This window comes from Protopterus annectens, chromosome 10.part0 (assembly GCF_019279795.1).
Source record: "Protopterus annectens isolate FY-2018-M chromosome 10.part0, PAN1.0, whole genome shotgun sequence".
NCBI classification, from domain to species: Eukaryota; Metazoa; Chordata; order Ceratodontiformes; family Protopteridae; genus Protopterus; species Protopterus annectens.
Window position 1 is genome coordinate 39595570 of NC_056744.1, and position 22733 is coordinate 39618302.

Consider the following 22733-nt stretch of genomic DNA (forward strand, 5'->3'; position numbering starts at 1 on the left):
AGACTTAATCCCCATTTACTTGCATCGCAGACATATTATTGAATATAATACACAGTTTAACATGTATTTGTCTAAACTTATCCCAACTTGACAGACCTCAAAGATTCACAACTTAAAATTTTTGAGGCCACGGATCTTTTTTAGCTATCAGGACAGACAGGCAGCACTGTCTGTACTCAGTTTCCTCCATGAAGATTTGTGTCTAACATCTGAGCCATGAAAAGATCCAACCTTCCTTGGCTTCATATACCCTGCTAAAGGAACTAAACCTTCATCAACAGATGATTAAAACAAATTAGTGTGACAGAAGCATAACCCAGCATATTCCTCACCTCTGGAACAAACATCTACTACATGTTAAACACAGTAGCACCCTTAACACCTTTAAGGCAATGATCAGCCTCAAATTCTCCCAGTCTTTCTTATCTTCTCCTCTTTGAAGCTAGTTGGAACATCTGAATAGGAGTTTCTGGCTAGACTTATGTCTGTAGACTGACTGCCTACTATTTATCTATAAACTTAAAAAGCCATGAAACAAAATACTGCAAGAAGCCAAGGAACAGATTGACATGTTTACTGCCGTACTTGCAGGTTCCTATATAATGGAACAAATATCCAAAAGAAATCACGTTAAACATAAAACATTCTGAGAATATTTTCTTTTAAAAGATTTAAACAATTAAGTCAGAAATTCCAGTTTTTCTGAATACACCAAAAAAACACCTTTAAGCTAGGGATTAGCTGCATCTTGCCCATGTTTCAGTACTTACAGAGAACTACAGATAGAAACTCACAAACCTGTAATGGTTAACGGCCAGAGGAGATTCTGAAGAAAATATTTCTCCAGAAGAATAAATCCAGAGTAAAATCAGAAATGCTGGTCTTTTTTAACTAAATGTGCAAACAGCCCAAAGAGTAGATGTAAAGACAGACAACTGATTTCTTTTATACAACTCCTCAGTCACAACTTCACAGACATCTACTCTACTTTTTATCCCAACCCATGAAAAGCATTCAACTTGTGTATACTCTTTTTTCCATGCCACTGTGAATTCTACCAAGTAAATAGTTCTACACAATCCTCTATGAATCATTCTCTCTCTGTCTTCAAACTGTATTTTCTTGCTTGTGTCACTTCCTCTCATCAAAGTGCTACCACTCCAAACTTTACTGGATCTGATAACATATCCGAGTGCTCCTATCATCTTTTTCTATCCTTCCCTCCAAATTCAAACATGTAAAGTTCAATTAACCTTCTTTCAAAAGAATTTAGATTGCTTAACTTTCAGACTAGGGTCAGGTGAAATTTTATAGTAAAATTATTTTAACAAGCTCTAACTGCCCTCTTTTCAAATAAGTTTTAAGGCAACTCAATGCCACACTCATTCATTGCATTCTCCTGTTTCTGTTTTTTTTTTCTGTCCAGTTCTGTGCACATTCTCATACATTCACAGCACAATATGCATCTGTAAGAAACATTAAGTACAACAAAGACCAAGCAGCTAAGAGATAAACTTACCTACTCTAAGAAGATCAAACGGCTGCTATTAACGGCTTCAATAAACATTAGTTAGACAGACATACATGTTTTAACATAAACAACTATATTGTCAAGCAGATATGGCCAAGGTTTCTTGCACTTTGGGCATACAATTACTGAACATTGCCTAAAAATCAACATTTCCAGTAGTTTAAAGTTTACTGGCAATTTTATTGTCTACATATTTGAACCACAGTAAATGGTACAGAAAGTGCAAAGCTGCATCACTTTCTCAATGTCAAACATTTGTGGTCACAGGTTGGGGGGCAGGGGGTACCAATAAACCTACCAGCCTGTCACAGAGAATAAAATGTAAACTGTAATGTAGATGACATCCATAAAGTGTGTCCATGGATCTTAACAGGCACACACCATGCATGCACAGAATTAGGTCCATTGAAGTGTATAGACAAAATTCACTTTATCCCTATGGTGACATCACCAGGGGATGCAATACATTTATTTGTGCTGTGGTTTAACAAAAAGTTTCTAAAGCTTTTCTTTTATTAAAAAAGGTTAAAATAAATGAGGAAGGAGAAGGATAAAAAATGCATTTCTACACTTAACCATTAAGATGCCAATGCACCTAGAAATATGACTGATGCACTTTAAGGAAAAGCTGAAGTGTACCTTATGGGTTTACAGGCAAGTTAAGTAGTAGGCTAGCTACACTTTGTGGGTCATTCTAAGCTTAGCCAATTTCCTTTTTGGTGCTTGAATTAACCTCTCCAATTTGGTGTACACTGGCCTTATCCATCTCATGGCCAATAATTATACATTACTCCTACAGGGAATAACCAGGATCATAGTACAGCCAATTTGTGGGGACCCATGCATGGGATAAAGCATTCAGGAGCTGCCTTTGTTCATTAGTAGGGGGGCAGTCCTGGGGTAAATTTTATATTTCTCATCCATAGATCCATGTTGTGCTTGAACACAGAGCTTTGTTTTACATGTCTGGGGAGACTGTTCCTGAAAAGCAGTAACGTCCGAGACATACCTGCCCCTCCAAACCATTCTGCTGATACTGCAAAAGAGGTTTATAACCCTAGACTAGGAATTTCTGATGCCATCTGACTTGCTGATGTGCAATAAATCCATCAGTAATGGGTTGGAGGATGCACTGTAAGCCAGACACAGGTCAGATCTGCTGCACTTTTCTTGATTAAATTAGTTTAACTGTGCCTGTTCCATTTTGTACGTTGATGTTCTTGTGAGCGGTTAACAGTTATTATGCCAAAGAGCACAGTAAGCAATTAATGTTTCAAGCCACCTGAAAAGTTGTACCAAAATTTGTAAAGAAGCAAAATCAGTTGTCAATGTCGGAATTCTTCAACTCAAAGTTACACCCTGCAGCTAGTTAATATCAAACTTTTATAAACTCAAAAAATGAGCAGCGACTTATTAGCAAGAATGTCACTCAACTGAAAATCATCCATTTTAATGAGGTATTTAAACTTGAAATATATATATATAACAAGGAAATTTCCAAATGGACTGGTCTTACCTGTCTAGAAGAATTCAAGTTTTGCATGCCCAGCCCTGAGGCGATCCCGCCTAGGGTCGGATTAGGGAGTGCACGGTTTGAGAGGGGGAGCTTCAGGTTTGGTGAAGGCAAAAATGGTGAAGTAGGGGGCTCTTCCACTAGGCCGCCATCCTGATTAGAGAAGGAAACAGAAAGGTAAGTGTAGTACAGCAATAACAGGGATATCACAAAATAAAAGAGGGTAACAGATGTTGGACAAGTCAAGAGGATGATAAAGTCTAAACTTGTTCACTTTCTAGTACTCCAGTGTTGAGTTCTGCAGGAAGATATTATGCTCCAGCAGCAGACTTCTGCTCTGGGAATTTAAAACTCCCAAATTAAAACTGTTGTGCTCTTTCATACAGTGCCAGCTCCATGAATGTTACTCCTTCAACACTGTTTTTACCCATCCTCTTCCAAATTAGTTACAAATATAATATTCACATTATCAGCATCAGACCATTCCATCATACCCCAGCTATTTGTTATTCTTTACCCACTGACTGTTGGCAATTACTGCTGCTTTGAATTATCTTCTTTTTTTTAAGAGACAACTCATTACATGAAGATTAAATTATTAATATGACATTTGCTTACAAAATACTACCATTCAAATGCTGCCCTTTTATGCTTATGACTTCTGATCGCATTTCTGCCATTTTCTTACCTCTGAAATTTACCTTTACCTCCACTACTCCTTTCAATTCTCTTATTATGGTCACCTATTTCCCTTCCCAGTATGCATGATAATCTTTGTTCAAGCATTACATACTGCAGGGTAGTTTCAACTTTTCCTTCACCTTTCTCATTACAAGAAGTACTTTGCAAAATATAACTATATAAAAAATATATTCTAGATCAGGTGGTAGAAAAAGAAAGAATGAGTCTCATAATACTCGGGATTTTAGCTGTGGCTTAAGTCAAAGTAACTTCAGTCAACTTATATTAATCTTGGTGGCCTTTTACCAAAGACTTTTTTTAAGGCTCGGTTTCACTTCTGCTTACCTGATGTTTATTTTTCATCTGAAACTTGACTGAAGCCCCATTTGCCTAACCCATGCTGTATCTTATCAGGTGGGTATATTACATGCCCCTCAACGACAATCTGTATGCTTACGGTTCTTACAAGCATGCATGGTTAGCCTGAAGGGGAGAAAGGAGTACATGTCCTCCTTGAAGTACAACTGCTGTACTGTCTGTGATCACATGTAGGAGTCTAAGCTTGCAAGAGGGTTTGGAATACCTGACCGTATCAATAACTGATAATTTCTTTTATGCTGATGGACCTTCTGTTTTGCTGACCTCCAAATCCTACATACCATAAGGTTCTAGGTGTATACATCCCCCCAAGCTACACCAGAGACATCTATAGTCAATATCTGGGTAGGCTGCAGCTGTCTGAACGGCATCCCCTAGTTCCTGAATATTACTATCACTCACCATTGTAACACCATCACACATCACACACTTCTCTCCTTAGAATCATGTCCTGGAAAAGGGTAACTATACCATCCAATTCATTTTGAGGCAGGGAGGCTCTGAACAGTGTGGTGTCAAGTACAGCCCTTAAAAAAAGATCACAGTCTCTGGAGGTGTCAGATTTGATTCTGCCACATTCAAAAACAGCACTACTTTCCAGAAGCATTCCCAGGTATGGACCACTGCCATTTGTACCTACTCTTGTCTGTTGGCTTGGGTAATGCAGTCTTCCAGGTATGGTTAGACACGGACGGCTTTGGTTATGCAGTAAGAAATTACTGGAGAAATGACATTTTGTGAATATTCTGGGTGTAGTAGCTAAACAAAGGGGCAAGGAGATAAAGTGGTATTGTTGGTCCACCACCACAAATCTTAGTGAAGTATGTGGGTATTTAGGTACTATCTGTACAGGTATGTCAGGGGAAGCACCTCTGAGGTCTAGGGTTACCATGGAAGTTTGGTCAGTCAGGAAGGGCAGAAGGTCATACAAGGTCAGCATCCTAAATTTGGGGTCCTGGAGGAACATGTTTAGCTTTTGAGATACCTAGCATGGATCTCCAGGGTCCATCTTTTCTTGGCACTGGAAAAATGCCGAAGTAAAAGACTCTGGTTACTTGTCTTTTCAGCACAGGCTCTACAGTGCCCTGGGCCAGCAAACCTGAGATAACATCTCTGTTGCTGACCTTCTGGAACTGAGAAAAGGTCTTAAATTTTTGGGAGAGACAGAAACTGGGGTTTGCAACCTTTGGAGGCAATCTGTAGGACCCATTTGCATGATACCACGTCTACCGTAATCACATAGGTTAGACAGTCCAGGGCTCTGTAGACCAGGGGTGCCTTTTGGGTATACTTTCTTCACAAGGTGGTCTAGAAGCCTACTTTCTCATTCAATGGGAAGTGTACTGCATTTTGGGTAAGTTTAGCTCTCCTACCAGTATCCAGGGACACTATCTGGTTCTGCTACTGAATTTTTGTATAGGAATCTGTTAAGGTACTGTACCCTATAAAACTGTCAGGTCTCTTTGGGGCAGAAAGTTGAGAATCTGGCTCCAATGATATTGCTTCAAAGATATCTAGTAGGACTTCCTGTACAGAAGGGACAAGCTGCAGGCTTGGTGGTGGTGTGAGTGTTACCATCTGTCCATATTTGCGCAGGACAGTCCCTAGTTGCGCAGCTGTGTCCTGTGAAAATTAAGGGCAAATGTCCTGAGATTTTAGGACAAGAAATTTTTCTAAGTTTTCTTTAGTAGTCGAATAAAAGACTTATTTTGTATCTGAAACACCTAAATGTTATATGAAACCTCATAAGCAACTGAAATGCTACAAAAATAAGCTTTTATTTTGGCAAAAAAGTAAAGTTATATCCCTTGCACCAGCTGTAGGTATGTTTTCTCTTGTAAAATCTCATGTTTCTACAACAATGTCCCACTTTGGGCATTTGAAAAGATGGCTACCTTAGGCGGGTGTACTTCTCCATTTCTCCAAAGGTGTTTAATCCTGCAGTCATAACACAAATGGTGATCTTCCACTGACTGTGCTACTCTCCTTGAAAACATGATATTTAAACTTTTGAGAGAGAATTACACACATGGAATTCTACCCATCACTATGCATTTTTCTTCCAAAAGGTAGCAGTAATCCACTGTTTAAAAGAATATGAACTAAACAAAGCTGTAAAGACGTTTTTTTGGCTGCTGTGCAGCAAACCAATTAGCACTGGTTCCTCTCCTCAATCATGGATGCTGGGTAGACCCCTTCCCCCCTATTTGGGAGCATGGTGTATGCTGTCACCTAACCCCCCCCCCCCCAGATAGGCAAGCTGATCCATACTCAATAATCAAATGTTTTCCTACAATCAAAACCTTTTCTACATAAAATCCTAATCCAACATACTGTCACTGTGGCTGAACACAAGACAATACAGACGAATGGAAAAAAACTACAGGGACTCCTCAATCAAGTTTTTTTTTTTTTTTTTTTTTTTTTTAAAGTTCCTCTTTCAATTGTAATACAATATTGTCAATTTTTATCTCTTTAAACGAATTGTTTGGATAAAATACCAAGCTATGGTTCAAGAAGCTGGAAGGCAGTATTACACAGCATGTTCCAAATGAGTGCCATTGAATAAATACAAATTTCCATTCTAGCAACCTAGTCATTCAAAAAGTCCAAATAGAAGTATCCTCACTGACTCTGGTACAAAGCAACATCAGGGGGCAAAGAATGAAAGAAGCAAATGTACATGCAAATATGAACTCCCTAAAATTAAGTCATAAAGAATCTATACAAATGTAAATGAATATTATTCAGTAGTTCTTAATCTTTGCTATCAGGAACATAAATTAAGTATTCTGTTTCTTATCCTTCGTTGTTCTAAAACTCAAATTGCCTAGTTTGGGGAAGAGAATTACAAACAACTAGCCATGCTATAGAATACAGTAAAAGTTACTTCCTCTTACAAAGCAACTTTGTGCAATGAAAATACATAAAAAAAAATAGCAACATACACCTTACAGTTAACACGCGTCAATACTACGCTGGTAAACAAGATTCTGAACAAATAAAACTACTTCTCAGATCTAGTTAAGAGACTGCTAAACTGTCTTTTCAAACCACAGGGACAGAGCAAGATAGAATGACAGAAAAACAATATTCCCTGGACATAAAGGGCCAAATAGTTCAGATGCTACGTCATCAAGAACAAAACACCTATGGACTAAAACTGTTATGTTTCAGACATAAAATAACTTTTCAAACCTAATATAATGCCAATAAAAAGTAAAATAACTCTTAAGAAAGAAATGCAAAATATATTACATTTCTTAAATACTGAAGTTATTCTTGTTTTCCTTTACCAGAATGGAAGCCATACCAACAGCAATCTCTTTCTACTCCTTGCTGGTTACAGTTATATAAACCAGACAAGACAACTACATAAAAGAACAAGGGCTCACACCTACAGACCGATAATGAATTTTAACAGCCAATAAAACCCAATGAGACAAATACTGGAACAGTAATTTATTTCCCCAGGGGGACACTAAAACCAAGTGGTTATGACATTTATCAGCAAAATATCAATAAAAATTATCCGTCCTTTTCTGCATTCTGAGTTAGTGAAGTAAGGAGAAATGCCATGCACACAACTGTTAAAATCAATGAACAACTTGAACATTAAAAGCTCCAAGGAAGAGAGCCTCTAAGATTACAATAAAACTGCTAAAAGCTCCAAGACTATACAGGACTAGGTAAAATTTTACACTAGCAAAGAAAAAAAAAAAACACTACGTGGCGAGACACCCCCAAACAGCAGATGGCAGAATTTATTTTTCTGTATGTCAAGTAATTATTCTCCCAAAGCAGTAAACACAAACTTGACTACATATGATGGAATACTTTCTGGTCCACAAAAAGTAGAAAAAACAGAAAATGTCTGAGAACCCCTAAGCCTGTAAAGCAAGCTTTGGGTAGCGGTTATATAAGTGAATAATTAAAATAGAACCACTTTTCAGATGAACTAATATGAAACTTTATCGACCCACTAACATGCAAGACGCACACTTTCATCTACTACATTGAACAGCTGTAGACATCTTTAGATTAGTACCAATGCCTATGAAAAAGTATTTCTTAAATGCATACTGCTAAGATCGAGTTACACTACAGCAGTCTGAATAAAATTCCCACTCTTAAGATCAAAAATGTGATGTACTTGTCAGTCAGAGTCGGTCAAGAGTAGGGAGTGAATCTGAAAAATAAGAAAGGAATGGTAGACATTATGGGAACTGATTCTGGATCTTCACTTGGAAATAAAAAAAAAAAAAAAAAACTGTATGGATTGGTTGGGGGAGGGAGTGGGTTGTAAGTGCTGGGCTTCATCAAACCAAGTGGCTAAGATCCAGTGATTTGGATAAATTGCACACAGGAAGAGTGCTTGCTTATGGTGACTGGGTAAATTATTTTAGTCTGCATGGAGGTAGGAGTGTGGATGATAGGAAGTTGTTTTACTGAAGAAATCCTATAAGCAATCTGAGGTAAACTGAAAATCGCATAGTAGCAACTAAGTAAGTAAACTAGGTAAACATACCCAGTCTTATCCAGAAATAATTTATACGTGGAACATTCTTCAAGCACTCTAATATTTTCAGTTATACTTTTCAGTCTTATAATTCTTAGCAGTGTGCATTTCTGAATATTTTATTCATCCCTAACAAGCTTGTGGATAGGCACTACAATGCAACTCTTTTAGTGCTTTCCAAGAAAAGCAGAGATACGTAATTAAGCTTGCCATAACAGTAGATATTCTAATAGATCACTGCTGAAGTAACTTAAGCTTTATGGGTTATATCCTGCCTAGGATATGAGCACTGGCCAGTTTTCAAAGCTTTAGGGTACCTTCTATGCATCCTAACTGCTGTTGGGCTTCACAGGATAGTTCTTGTTGTATCTAGGAATATGGGGAAGATAGAATTCTTAATGGACTTGATGACACTCACAAATGCAATCTTGTTCACTGGGCTACGCAACAAGAAGGAAATAAAGATGGTACCAGCTGATGAACCGTTGTAAGACGTCCATCAGTTGTCAGACGTTAAAATACTCTCTTCAGCCGACGGAACAAATTGTAAGATACAGCAAATCCTAAACGTCTGAATTCTATGCAAATAAACTAGTATGTGATACCCAAGTTTTAAGTATAATGTTACCATTAAAGTGAAGGGGTTATGAGTGGTAACAAGGCTTAGAGGGATAACGTTTTGAATTTTGGGACCCCGGTGCATTGAATGAGAAAGGAGAGGTCTAGTACTGGTCTCAAAGTTCCCTCTTCCTTTAACACCTGAAAGATGTCTAAAATAAATACCTTTGCCTATCCGATCTGAGAGCACTGGTTCTATGGAATCCTGAGAAAGTGAGCTCCAAAGCTGGAGGAAATGGGGATGTTTGGTTTACAGGATGAGGATGAAGCCTCTGAAAGGGGAGAAGGAATTACCACAGTCATCTTTTACCCCCATCTGCTGCATGATTCTCAGAATTCATTTGTCTCAGACAATCTGAAGTCACTGGGGAAGATGAAGGCTTTGACTGAGGAATAGATTTAAAGGACTGCCAGGGTGGGAGTGAGGGGAAGCTTGAATGGGCAAGTAGTGTTTCTGACTTTCTGAACTGTCCTTTGTTCATGGAGGCCCCCCTTTCTTTTTTGAACCTCTAACACTGCTTTTTACAATTCTGTTTTCTTGCACTTTACTGAGACTGTTTATTTTGTTTTCTGAAAAAGGGATCATGGTTTAGAAGTAAAGTTTTTACTGAACTAAGAAAAGGTGGGTTGAAAGATTTGGGTAACCTCTTCACTGTCCCTATTTCATCAAATTATTTTGTACCTTAGCAGCAGATGGGGCAAACAGAACATTTTTGTCAAGAAAAGAACTTAAAATCTTGACTTTAATGTATTCTGGTAAGTTTTGAGAATGTAACAAAGTAATTACTCTCATAACTTAACCAACAGCAGCAGTTTTGGATACAGCTGCAGAATAAAAACAGCACTTTAAGGAGTGCTTGGTTGCCCAAGAAGCAGACACAATTAAGGAATTCAATGAAGTTTTATCCTCTGAACGTTAACACAGTTAACATTCATGTGGTCTCAAAAAAAGTCATCAAAAATTGTAACTCATGAGACTGGAATTCTGAATTCTAAATTAAAACAGCAGAAGAATAACCTTTTTTTCCAAAACATATAAAACGTTTTCCTTCCTTGTAAAAGACAATGGGATTGCATTCATAATATGCTTAGCAGTAGATGGCATTAATAAGAAAATCACTGTAGGACCTGATTTGGAATTATAAAATAGATGCGTGTCTGAGGTACTTCATATAACATTACCAGACGTTTGGGGAGCAAGGGATTGTCCATCAGGCATACTGCAAACAGTTAATAAAACATACTCTAAAGCTAAGGAGAAGGGACATCTGCAGGCCGGGGAAAATCCTGTTGTAACAAATCATAATACTTTTACTGGGATGTAGGGATTTCATGCTGTTACCACTGAAACAAATCTTTAATTCTGGCTATAGTGTCATAAAAAGATGACTATTTAGGAGAAAGATTTGAAGAAATACTTTCTTCAGAATCAAAGTCTTCAGCTTGAGGAGAATTCACTGCTTGCTCTTCTGACTTGGCAATCAGTGTCAAAATGTGAGAGAAAGTTTTCTTTTCCTATTTGAAGTCAGTGAAGAAACAGGACTTAAAACATTAAAAATAAAAGTTATGTACTCACCATAACTATGCATCTGCGTTGTCCACTTTCATTCTTCCTCAACGTACGAGTCTCTTATTCGACTTGGCCACTTTTCTCTAGATTCTAGGATCCAATTCTCGATCTCCTCTCTTCTTCCACAATGCTCCTGACCACTGCATTACCTCAGATCAAGTTTGCTGCTACTATACTATCTTTGAAATATAAAAACAATCATAACACTGTAGAAAAAGGAGAATTGTGAGAGAGCAGGGGCACAAACAGGAACTGTGGTTCCTAACAAAAAAATCTTCATTGGGTCACTCCCAAAGACAAGGACAGAGGGAAGAGGGGAGGAAGTTGAGGAAGAATGAAAATGGACAACACAGATGCATAATTATGGTAAGTAAATGACTTCTATAACTTTTATATCTGATTTTGTCATTTTCATTTGTTCCTCAATGAATGGGACAGAATACCCGGCTACAGCAACCTTGGATGGCCCTCACGGAAGGATGTTCCTGAGAACCACAGAACCAAATGCACCCTGTTTCTTGAGATGATATCCAACTTGTAATAAGCAATAAAAGTATGAGCATTAGTCCAAGTGGCAGCCGCACAAATAGCATCAGTGGAAGCTCTGGCCCAAAAAGCAGCTGACATAGCCATTGACCTTTACTGGAGGTCTAAGTAAAAAGGTACCTTTAAGAAAGTACATACCTTAGATGAATCTAAAGGGGAATCATTAACAATGATGTGGAAATTAGAGACAGCTGCCAGCTGAACTTTTACAGTGGAGAAACTCGCACCAACTTGAAAAATGGAGGCAAGAAAATCTAAAACAGCAGGATTGGAGCAGTAAAAGGATCCAACTGTCTCTGCTGAGCCCAAAAAGAAAACCTTTGCCATTTACTTTTATAATTTTTTCTTGTAGAGGACTTCTGGGATGAAAATAAAATTTGGTGAAAAGGAGAGCAAAGCCTGGAATGTCCTGCCATCACTGGAATTGGAGAAACCAAGTGGTCAACCTGATACTTGCAATGTCCAGATGAGTCATCCCTGACAGATGTGAAAGACTTGGATTGGCATTGGCATCCAGTGTCCAAGGAGGACATAGTAGATGAGACCATAGGAAGGAGAAGAGGTCAAGATGAGCAGTACGTATATCAAGGTAACTGCAGCAGCTATTGATCCTAGGGCTTACAGAACCAGTTTTGCTGGGGGACAGGGGTGAAAGAAAACTTGTCTGACACACAATCTCAAAGCAAGAATTCTGCTTTATGGTAAGAGCGAAATGATTGACTGTATTTAGATGAGCCCCTATAAATGAACTCCAAGACTTGAACTGGTTGCAGATGGGACTTTGAAAGACTGATGGTGATTCCCAGAGATTGGGATAACTGGAGTAAGTAACCCCTGGATTTTTCTAAAAAGTGCAGCGTTATAAAAAAACTTGTAACCAAAAAAGCAATAATGCCAGTAAGAGGTCCATATGATGGTAAAATACAAACAAAATTAAAATGACTGTGTACTTTCATCCCTCTGTGTAGACCATCAGAATACAAGATACACATTAAAATGCCTGTTTGTATGCTACTTCTAATACAATTTCATTGGTCGGACAATTAAAATTCAAACAATTCTTAAAACTATACAGAACCAAACCAAAACTTACCACTAGCAAATCTTTTACCATCTAGTGATTAAAAAATCCATACGAAATCCATTGTGTGCATTTATGAAATATGAAATATAAAATGTTAGAATATTAAAATTTTAAAACTGAACTCCGTATTAAAATCTTACATTACAGAGTTGGAAGTGAAACAGCTCCTTAAGTTTGTCATAAATTGTTGGCCTTCATATATACGGGTGAGACGGATGTAGGTTCATTCAATCCTGGTGGGAAAGTAGCCCCCAGCCTAAGTTGCCATACCAATTCCCACTTGCCTATCAAGCCATTCCAATCCCCACCTTTTGAGTTTTGAACATGTTCTAAAATACCAAAATGAAATTTCTTGAAAGGAACAGAAAAGTGTTTGTATGAGGCACTATTGTCTTTTTTATTGGTAATATCGCAAATGCGTTCATATATACGCATTTTCAAAGAACACTCAGTTTTACCTATTTAAAATGTCATGCATTGAGAGCATTTAGCCAAACACACAACACCCTTGGGTAGTATAGCTAGTAGAAATTTACTTCAAGAAATTTCATTTTGATATTTTAGAACATGTTCAAAACTCAAAAGGCGGGGACTGGATGGGCCTGACAGGCAAATGGGAACTGGTATGGCAACTTAGGCTTGGGGCTACTTTTCCACCAGGGTTGAATGAACATACATCTCTCTCACCTGTACTGCAGATGAAGGCCTACAACTTATGACAAATTTAAGTAGCTGTTTCACTTCCAACTCTAACACAAGTTTTTAATACAGAGTTAAATTTTAAAATTTTAATACTCTAACATTTTACAGTTCATATTTTACAAATGCACACAACGTGTGTATTTCATATGGATTTTTTTTAATGATTAAATTTTAAAGGATTTGCTAGAGGTAAGTTTTGGTTTGGTTTTGTGTATAGTTTTAAGAATTAATTATTCGTTTGAATTTTAATTGTCTAACCAATGAAATTGTACTAGAAGGAGCATACAAACAGGCATTTTATTCTGATGAAGTCTCCACAGAGGGACGAAAGCACCCAATTATTACAATTTTTTTTTTTTTTTTTTTTTTTACATCTTATCACCTGGACCTCCTACTTTTTTTTTTTCCAAAATCTCTTTATTTCAATTTTCTTTTTTCAAATAATAACAATAATACGGTAACTCAAAAACACAAATAAACAATAGAAATACCCATCTAAAGAAAACAGACAACAATCTCATTCCGAGAAAATTCTACACATACATGTATGTATGTGTGTATATATATATATATATATATATATATATATATATATATATATATATACACACAAGAAGTCACTACATCGTCAAGTAAAGTATGAGAATTCTTATGTTCATTTGGTCTCATAAGGGATAGTTAAAATGGGGATAGTCTATAAAGTAAAAATAGAAATTTAACCATTTATTTGTATGTTAAGGGAAAATACCTAGTTACACAAATACTAAGAGAAGGGAGAAGGATGCAAGAAAGACTGGTTATACTACATTCATTTCTTATTTAAAGGTTAGCTTTTAATGACAATTTGTAGGCAAATTTTATTGGTCAAGAATTATATCTAGCAAGTAACCCCAATATTTTTGGCAATAGTGTTTGGTTTTTGTTTTTGAATAAATTAATTTGTGAGATGAGATATATTTGATAGCAAGATTGCTAAAATTTTCCCATGTAATTGGTGACATGACATTCCAATTCTTTGTAATAAAGAATTTAATAAGGGCACACATCGTAATAAAAGACATGTTTTAATATTTTTGGGAGTTGATTGATATTAATGTACAATATAGCTGTCTCCCAAGTAAGGGCTGATTTTTCATATCCCATCTTCTCTAATCTTACTCTCAAGGAACACCATAAGTTCATAGGTTCATGCTAGGCTATCTGCCCTAGGGCATTTATAAGCCTAGCCAGAATGTGTTTGGCTTTCGCCACCCATTTTATCTTAGTGCAGTTCCACATGACATGTAAAATATCAGCTGTTTGATCTGGACAATGGGGACATATAGGCGAAAAGTTAGGATTGAATTTAATTTAGATAAGGTATAATACAGATTATTTACCATAATTTGTGCATATAACAGCTTCTTGAAAGGAATGAATTTGATTGTATTTTCAATGGCTAGTTTCTTATTTTCTTCAGTCCGTGATTGATTTTTCGTTTGCCAATAGTTTGAAAATAATAAAGAATTCTGATGTTTTGCACTCATTACAATTTTATAAGTCCTAGAAATTGTTTTCCCTTTAATCGCAAGATTTTCAAGTATTAATTTAACTAAATCTATATTCTGTAAGTCAGTGTGTATTTGTGAGAAATTAGCATTTATAAGATGATGAAGTTGGTTATGGATAATACTATATTTCATAGGAAGTTTGAGTTCAAGTCTCATCTGCCCCGTGTTAGAGTCTTTCCATTGGTATATATCCCATATTGTGTAGTCTTATCAGGGGGTAGTTTGTTAGATTTACTGGTTTATTATTTATTAGTAAATTAGGATTTAGGTGTAACGGTTGTATAAGGGCAAAAGCGTCAGCTAATTGCAATGATTTAAATAGTTTCTGTGTTTTAAGAATCATGTTTTTAATTAGTGGGTGTAAATTCTTTGTGTATATGCTAGCCTGGTTTAAATTCAAGAATGATAAGGATCTGATATTACAGCCAAGGAATTTCAACTGTTCATACCAGATTTTGGTCCACTGGGGTGTCCAAGTATTTATATAAGAGTCATAGTTTATTATTTGTATTAGTCTGTAAAAATCAGGTAACCCCAATCCCCCCTTATCTTTTGCGAGTACAAGTTTTGCGTATTTAATTCTGGTAGATTTGGGATACCATAAGAATCTTGATATAGCTTTTTCCATGGCAAGGAAGAAGTTTTGGGGAATATTTGAAAAGGTAGCATTTAATTGAAAGAGTATTCTTGGTAGAAAATTAATCTTGACAACACTAGCTTTTGACAGTAGAGACATATTAATGTTCTTCCATCTATCCATATCGTTTTGAATACTAGTCCATGTAGTTAGTAGGTTATTGTTTATAATATCTTTGAAGTCTGAGGTAAATATTATTCCTAGATATTTTATCTGGTAGTTTATTTTTATCGAACTCATAGGAAAATACAATTCTTTATGCCCTATAGGATGGAGGGGAAATATGTGTGACTTGTTTAAATTTAAATTATAATTTGAAACTACCGAGAACTCATCAATAACTAAGTATTTTTGGGAGGTCAGTAGTGGGGAGTTGGAAGTATATATTTAAGTCATCAGCAAAGGCAGAGTATATAAGATTTGTATTGTGGATTCTGGGAATACGATGAAAGGTTTTTTGTGAAATAAACAGAAGGAGGGGTTCTAGATAAAGATTAAATAGGCATGGCGAAAGAGGACATCCTTGTCTTGTACCATTGGATAAGAATATAGGGTTAGTTATAAGTTTATTTACCTGTATAGTGGAAGAAGCTTTCTGATATAGAACCTGGATCATTTTAATGAATTCTTGAGGAAAACCATATAAAGGCAGTATATAAAAGAGAAAGTGTAAGTTTACTCTATCAAAAGCTTTAGTTGCATCTACTGTAAGGGCATATCTGGGGCATTTATCCCTATTAAGTAGTCTTACAATGGTATCTAAAAGGAGGGTGTTGTCACTTGTTTGCCTGTTTGTCATAAAGCCCATTTTGTTGTTGGGAAATAATAGAGGAGAGTATATTCTTAAGTCTATTTGCTATAACATAGGCTAATATCCTAAGATCAGTGTTTATGAGGGCTATTGGTCTATAATTTGCTGGACCTGTTGGGTCAGAATGCGGTTTAGGAATCAACACTGTCTTGGAGTTATTTAAGTATTTGTCTGTTATACCATATTGTATTATATAGTTGAAAACTTTTAATAACACTTTGGAGATAGGTTCCATGAATAACTTATAAAAATCAGAGGTGTATCCATCAGGCCCAGGGGATTTACCTAATTTTAGCTTGTTTATTGCAGCTTTTATCTCTTTTAATTGTAACAGTGATTTTAAGAGTTTCCTTTAATCTTCTGTAATTTGTGGAAAGTTTATATTATGTATAAAATCCTCAAATCTGTCTGTAGATGGTGATAAGGGTATATTGTATAATTTCTTATAAATATCTTCAAAAGCGTCCACTATATCTTGATCTTTATATTTTACCTGTCCTTCATTTTTTATTTCTTTGATCCTAGGAGGTCCACTTTTTATGTTAATTAGTCTAGCTAGGAATTTTGATGGTGTTTGAGTCCATTCTGAATATTGATATATTGACCTTAATTCTAAGGAGGAGATATTTTCTAAATAGTGTTTGTGTAATTGTTTTTGCCAATCAATTATTTTTTCCTCAAGTTCTTTAGAATATTTTTCCTGAAGTTCTAGTTCAGCAGTGTTTATTTGACACTCTAGTTCATTCTTAAGATTGTTATACTTTTTTTTTTTGAGCCATGCAGAGTTTTGAATAATAATACCCCTGATGACCGCCTTGGTAGCGGCCCACTGTATGTCATATGGAATTTGATCGTATATAAAATCATTTTGAAGTTGGGCTAGCACATTCTGAATTTCTTGTGTAGTTTCTTGGTTTTGTATAATTTTAGGATTTAACGTCCAGGTATTGAAATAGGAAATATTTTGTTTATGAGCTTGAAAGTTTATTAAAAGTCTAATTTTGGAATGATCTGAAAAAGTTCTAGGTGATACAGCATAATTTAATTTGTTAGAAAGGAAAGCAAGGGAAATTAGAGCATCTATCCTGGACCAAGTTTTATGAGTGGCTGAAAAGAAAGTGAATCTTGATATTGTTTTATCATATTGAAATTTAACATAAGGGTCAACTACTTCAAATGTATTTTATAATTCTTCAAGTGCTGTAGTTATAGATTGTGACTTTTTATTATGCAATCTATCCTTATCTAGATTTGGATAAGCATTCCAGTCCCCACCTACAATAAACAGATGATTTGGGTATTTGGCTAATATATTAAAGATTTCATAAATGAAGAGCTGTTGATTTGAGCAGGGGCTATACATATCAAGAGTAATGGTTTGTTTAAAGTATGATATTCAGTAGTAAATTATACCCATCTTCCCTTTGAGTCAGCTTCATAGGAAATAATATCTCCTTGGAAGGATTTATTTACTATAATAGCCACTCCCCTGGACAAAACTATAATTTGCAGCAACTATTGTTTTAACCCATTTTCTTTTCCTTTCCCTAACCCAAAGTTGGTCATCTAAGTGAGTTTCTTGCAAGAAAGTTATATCAGCCTTAGTTTGGTATGTGAGGTGCATGATTAAATTTATTTTCTTTTTATCTACCATCCCTTTAACATTCCAAGAGTCTATGGTTATCATTTTTTATTAATATTGTTGAAGTTTCTCATTAGTTGATGCACAAACATACAGTTATAAACTTTTTCTGTTAGTGTATTTATCTTAAGAATAAATGTTGGGACTTCTATACTCCTAAACTCTAAATAGGTGCCTAACCACCCATCCCTCTGTATTTGTATGTGTGCATGAGTTAAAAAACTAAAATAAACTATTATTTTTAAAAACAAGGAGTAGATGTATATCAGAGGGATGTCAATAATACCCATACTGTTCCAAGACAGTCATCAGCTAACAGACTGTGCCCATCCCACTCCTTTTATTATTTATACACTGCATATTCATTTTCAGACTTCTTAAAATATTATATTAATTGTATCCTTAGATATTATATAGAGAGAAAAGGAAAAATAGCTTTTATAAAAAGTGTTGTAGTAACAGCAACATATTATAATTCTTAACATTTCAAGAGTTATTAAAGAGTTAAAATAATATTTTCAAAAACCAAGTACAATATATGTATATTTAAAGACGGCATCATTTTAAAAATTCAACAACATTTGCATTATTTTTGCTAACAGCAACTAACTGTGGTTCTTTAAAATGCATTGGAAACCATACAAGCAATCATTGTGAACTCATTAATTAACCAGTGCCATCTACAGGGAAAAAATGTTTTTGTACCTTGCTCATAGACACCTTTAAAGGCAACTCAATGGTTATGCCAGTAGAATAATGATTATACATTTTAAACATTTAAAGAAGGCAGCACTTTAAAATTCAACAAGATTTGCCTTATTCTTACTAACAGCAACTAACTGTGGTTCTTTAAATATATTGGAATCTTCATTTAACACTGCACTGTCAAAAGCCATATAAACACATCATTGTAACTCATAATAATTAACCAGTGCCATCAACTGAACAAACAGAGAGGAAGAAAAAAAACAAGGAGAAATGTTTTTGTACCTTGCTCATAGACATACTTAAAAGCAACTCAATTATTAAAACAGTAGAATAATGACTATACATTTTAACTGACACTACTTATGTCTAATATTTATACTACTTAAACTATTATATCAAAGGTTATATCCCACTTTTTAAATGTAATTTAACACTTCTTTTTTGTAAGCTGTAAATGCACTTTAAAGTCATTTCTCTATGCAGACTGTTAGGTAGCTTTGTAACTTTTAAATGTAAAGACAGTACCTTAAGTATTACAGTGTAGCAAAGAGGTTTTCTTTACAGGCAAGTAAGCAGAGTTATTTAGAACACATTCCACATCTATTTGTTTAATTTCCCATAAGAGTGGTATATTCTTCTGTCCTGCAGTTCTTTGGAGCTGTAGCACTTGTTTAGCCTTCAAAATGTTGTTTTTGGATCAAAAGATATGAAAAGAGTAGTCTCAGGCAGGATTTACTTTGAAGATATGCAGAAAGGTGGATTTTGCCTGGCCAGGTGTTTCCAATGATATTTTTTCTTCTTTGTAATAAAATGTTAAAGTTGCAGGTCATCTCATTTGGAAACAAATCTTATTTTCAATGAGGTAATTGCAGTATTTGCGGAGTTTCTGTCGATTTTGTTTAATTTGTAAAGAAAGATATTGAGTAATCATAATTTTATGTGCTCTCCATGTAACATTCTTTTTAATCTTATAAGCTGACAATATCTGTTGAACATGTGCTGAATTAAGCAGTCTGATATAGATTTGTCTAGGAAGATCACTTGTTTGTGTATGCTTTATAGCTGTGTGAGCTCTTTCGATCACTATCTCATACAGGAGATTTTTATTAGCTAGAAGAGAGCTTAGTATTTCTTTTATTATTGGAATAAGTTGTGGATTACCAAAGCTCTCTGGAATACCTCCTATGATAAAATTATTTCTCCAGCTTCTAGCTTCCAAGTGATAAAATTATTTCTCCAGCTTCTAGCTTCCAAGTCTAACATTTTTTGCTATAATTCTTTAATTATGGTGTCATTGGTTTGTGCTTTTTGTTGCAGTTCATTTATTTTTAGCTCATTGCCCATAATTTTAGCTTCATTTTGTTCAAGCCTAAGCACAATTTGGTCCAGAGTAGAGCCAAATGTAGTTAGCTTATGAGAGAAACCCTGCACTTCTGTTTGTAAAGGTTGTAAAGCAGTTTTCAGATTCTCCAGTGTTAAAGGTTGTTCCTGTTTTAATCTTTGAGACATTTTATCAGCTTCTTCTTGTTGCTTGTTAATTTTTTGCCTTTTAGAAGTGGTTTCTTTCTCAGGAGTAGTAATTGCAGACAGTTTGTTTTTTGTGGTTACAGTTTCTATCCGATCTGGCTGATTCTCCATTAATCTTGTATAGTCAGATTCCTAGTAGTAGTGCAGAATTTTAAATAAGTCTTGTTATGAAAGTTGTTTTTCTTGTTACTTTCCTCTTACTAGGCCTGTTAGTCTTGAAGAATCCACACCATGCGGCTCAGGGCTCTGTTTCCAACAAGTAATTATTTTTCCTTCAGAGAGAGAGAATCTTTGAAAAATAAAGATGAAACAAGTAAGTACTCATATTTCTGTTTTAATCCATTGATGTTTGATATATTTTTCCTAAGCGATGCGCTGGTTTGAAGTCAGATTATAGTACAGGAATGCAGGAGCTGCACTGTCAGTGTGCTTACAGGCTGTCCACCATTTTGGAATCCCACCTGGACCTCCTACTGACGTTAATTATTTTCTGTTTACAAGTTTTTCTAATAAATGCCTGGTTGATGTGGTGAGGAGCCAGTCGTCTAAAGAAGAAAACACCCTGAATCCATGCAGTCTTAGATGGACTGCTACGACTGCCATGCATTTGGTTAACACCCTGGGGGCTGTGGTGAAACTGAAGGGCAGGGCTCTGAACTGATAATGGTGATCTCCCAGCTGAAAGCGCAGGTATCTTCTGGAGTGTTTGTTCATTTTGATGTGATAGTATGCATCCTGAAGATCCACAGAGCACATCCAGTCGTCGTCCTGTAACAGAGGCAGAATGGACTGAACTGTGACCATCTGGAACTTAAGAGTTTTTTTACAAACTGGTTTAGATAACCAAGACCCAGGATAGGTCTCAGGTCCCCTATCTTCTTTGGTACTAAAAAGAACCTTCAGTAAAAACTGGATCCGCTTTGGTCTCGTGGGAGCTCTTGGATGGCTCTTGACTAGCAGCTTTTGAATTTCCAGAGCTGCTAATTCTCACTGACTGGGTGGAACATCGGGGGGAGACGTTTTCTATTCATTGATAGGAACCTGCAAAAAGGGAATGAAATATCCTCTGGATACGATTCCTTGCACCCAATTATCTTTTGTGATGGCTACCTAAGCTTTTAGGTGCAAAGACAACCCCCCCCCCCCCAGCTGTCTCCAGAGAAGAACAGTCGGGCAATCCTTCAGGAGCACTGAAAGGGTTTGTCTGAGAAGGAATCTTGGAACCCTTAGTTTTCTGGACCCCCACTTCCATGCGGGTGGCATCTTCCATTGTTATTTCTGCCTGTACCTCTGGGAGAAATATTTCCACATGAATCTTGAAAAGGTTCTTGAGATTTCTGGAACCACATCTTCTTACCACCACACTGATTTCTAAAAACATGGCCTTTGCAGGATAGAAAAATGGATTCCCATGACAGACCAGGTCTGTCAATCTTTCTCACTGTTGAAAGTGTTTCTTTAATGGCGGGCCCAAACAGAGAAGAACCATAAGGGAGCACTGATGAATGATATTTTAAAGGGCTCCACAAAGTCATATAATCACATTGAGCTCCACAAGGTTATATAATCATACCCAGGCATATCTCCTAATGCTATGCCTCAATCTATGGCCTGTAAGGAACCTTCAGCTGCATGGGAGATTAACCTCATGGACACATTCGATATAAACTGCAGGGTGGGCAGTTGTGAGGAATAAGCCTTTTCTTCCTCCAACATGAACCCAGGGGTAGAGTTAGAAAGTTCCTTAAGTTCCTCTGTAATCTAGTAAAATGTGCCAGACAGTTTACTGACTGTAAGATAAAGGTCACGGAGGCATAAACTTGCGTCCCATACCTGTCCATGCCCTAGAATCTGTATTACGGGGATGGACAGAGAAGCTCTCTCTGGCCAGCTCCTTTCTGGTGGCTACCACAACCACCATGGTGTCTACAGGGATTCCCTTACTCCAGTATGGTATGTCTTTAGGTGCTACAAGAATCTTATCTAGACATCTGGGAATCAGTTCTATGATATCTGGTTCCTTCCATGCCCAGTGCAAGATAAGCTCATTTGTTGGGGGGGGGGGGGGGTTAAACCAAGACGCAGATGGGCCAGACACGAAGGCTTCTAGAACACCTACTCGTCCTTGGAAGGGGTTTGGAAAGACCAACCACCTTTTTGGTGTAGGATTTCTAGAATGTCTCCGAAGGAGACATCGTCTGGTGGAGATCTACTGGACCCTTCCCATTCATCGAAATTGGTGTCTTCTGTCAAAGATTCCTGAGGGGAATCTCAGTGCCTCCTTTTGCACAACCCCTTTTGGGGACCTCTTCAGTGGGGTGATCTGGAGAGGTACTGGAAGAGGCAGGGAGTTCTCTAACTGTAACTGCATGGAAGGTCTTATGGGCTTGGCTGTCCCTGTGGCGTAGGATGAAGAGACTTGGAAACAGGATCCAAAGAGGGAACAGGGACTGGATACGAAGAGGTAAGAGTCAAGATGGCTATCGGGTGAGAGAAAGACCCTCTCCAACACATCAAAGGCAGTGGGACAAGGAGAAGTAGAGGCCAATCTGACCAGAGCCAAAACTCTTGGATCAGACAAACCAAGGCCCTCATTGACTCTCCGCTCTGAGGGAGAAATTGGAGACAAGCTGTCTAGTACCAAGGCCCCGAGGGAAAGTGATAGCAATGAAAGCTTTAGAGTCGAGGTCATTCCCTTGGATCTGACACAGGTGCT

The 22733-nt window shown here is 36.7% G+C and overlaps 1 protein-coding gene across 4 annotated transcripts in view; it reads right to left on the reverse strand.

Moving 5' to 3' along the window:
• The window catches only part of TNRC6C (trinucleotide repeat containing adaptor 6C), an 897274-nt gene that overhangs the window by 170418 nt on the left and 704123 nt on the right, over positions 1-22733 (reverse strand). For all 4 annotated transcript variants that reach the window (XM_044084998.1, XM_044084999.1, XM_044085000.1 and 1 more), the window contains one exon: positions 3048-3197. In XM_044084998.1, the coding sequence (XP_043940933.1) occupies positions 3048-3197 (150 nt within the window). The remainder of the gene's footprint in view (positions 1-3047; positions 3198-22733) is intronic.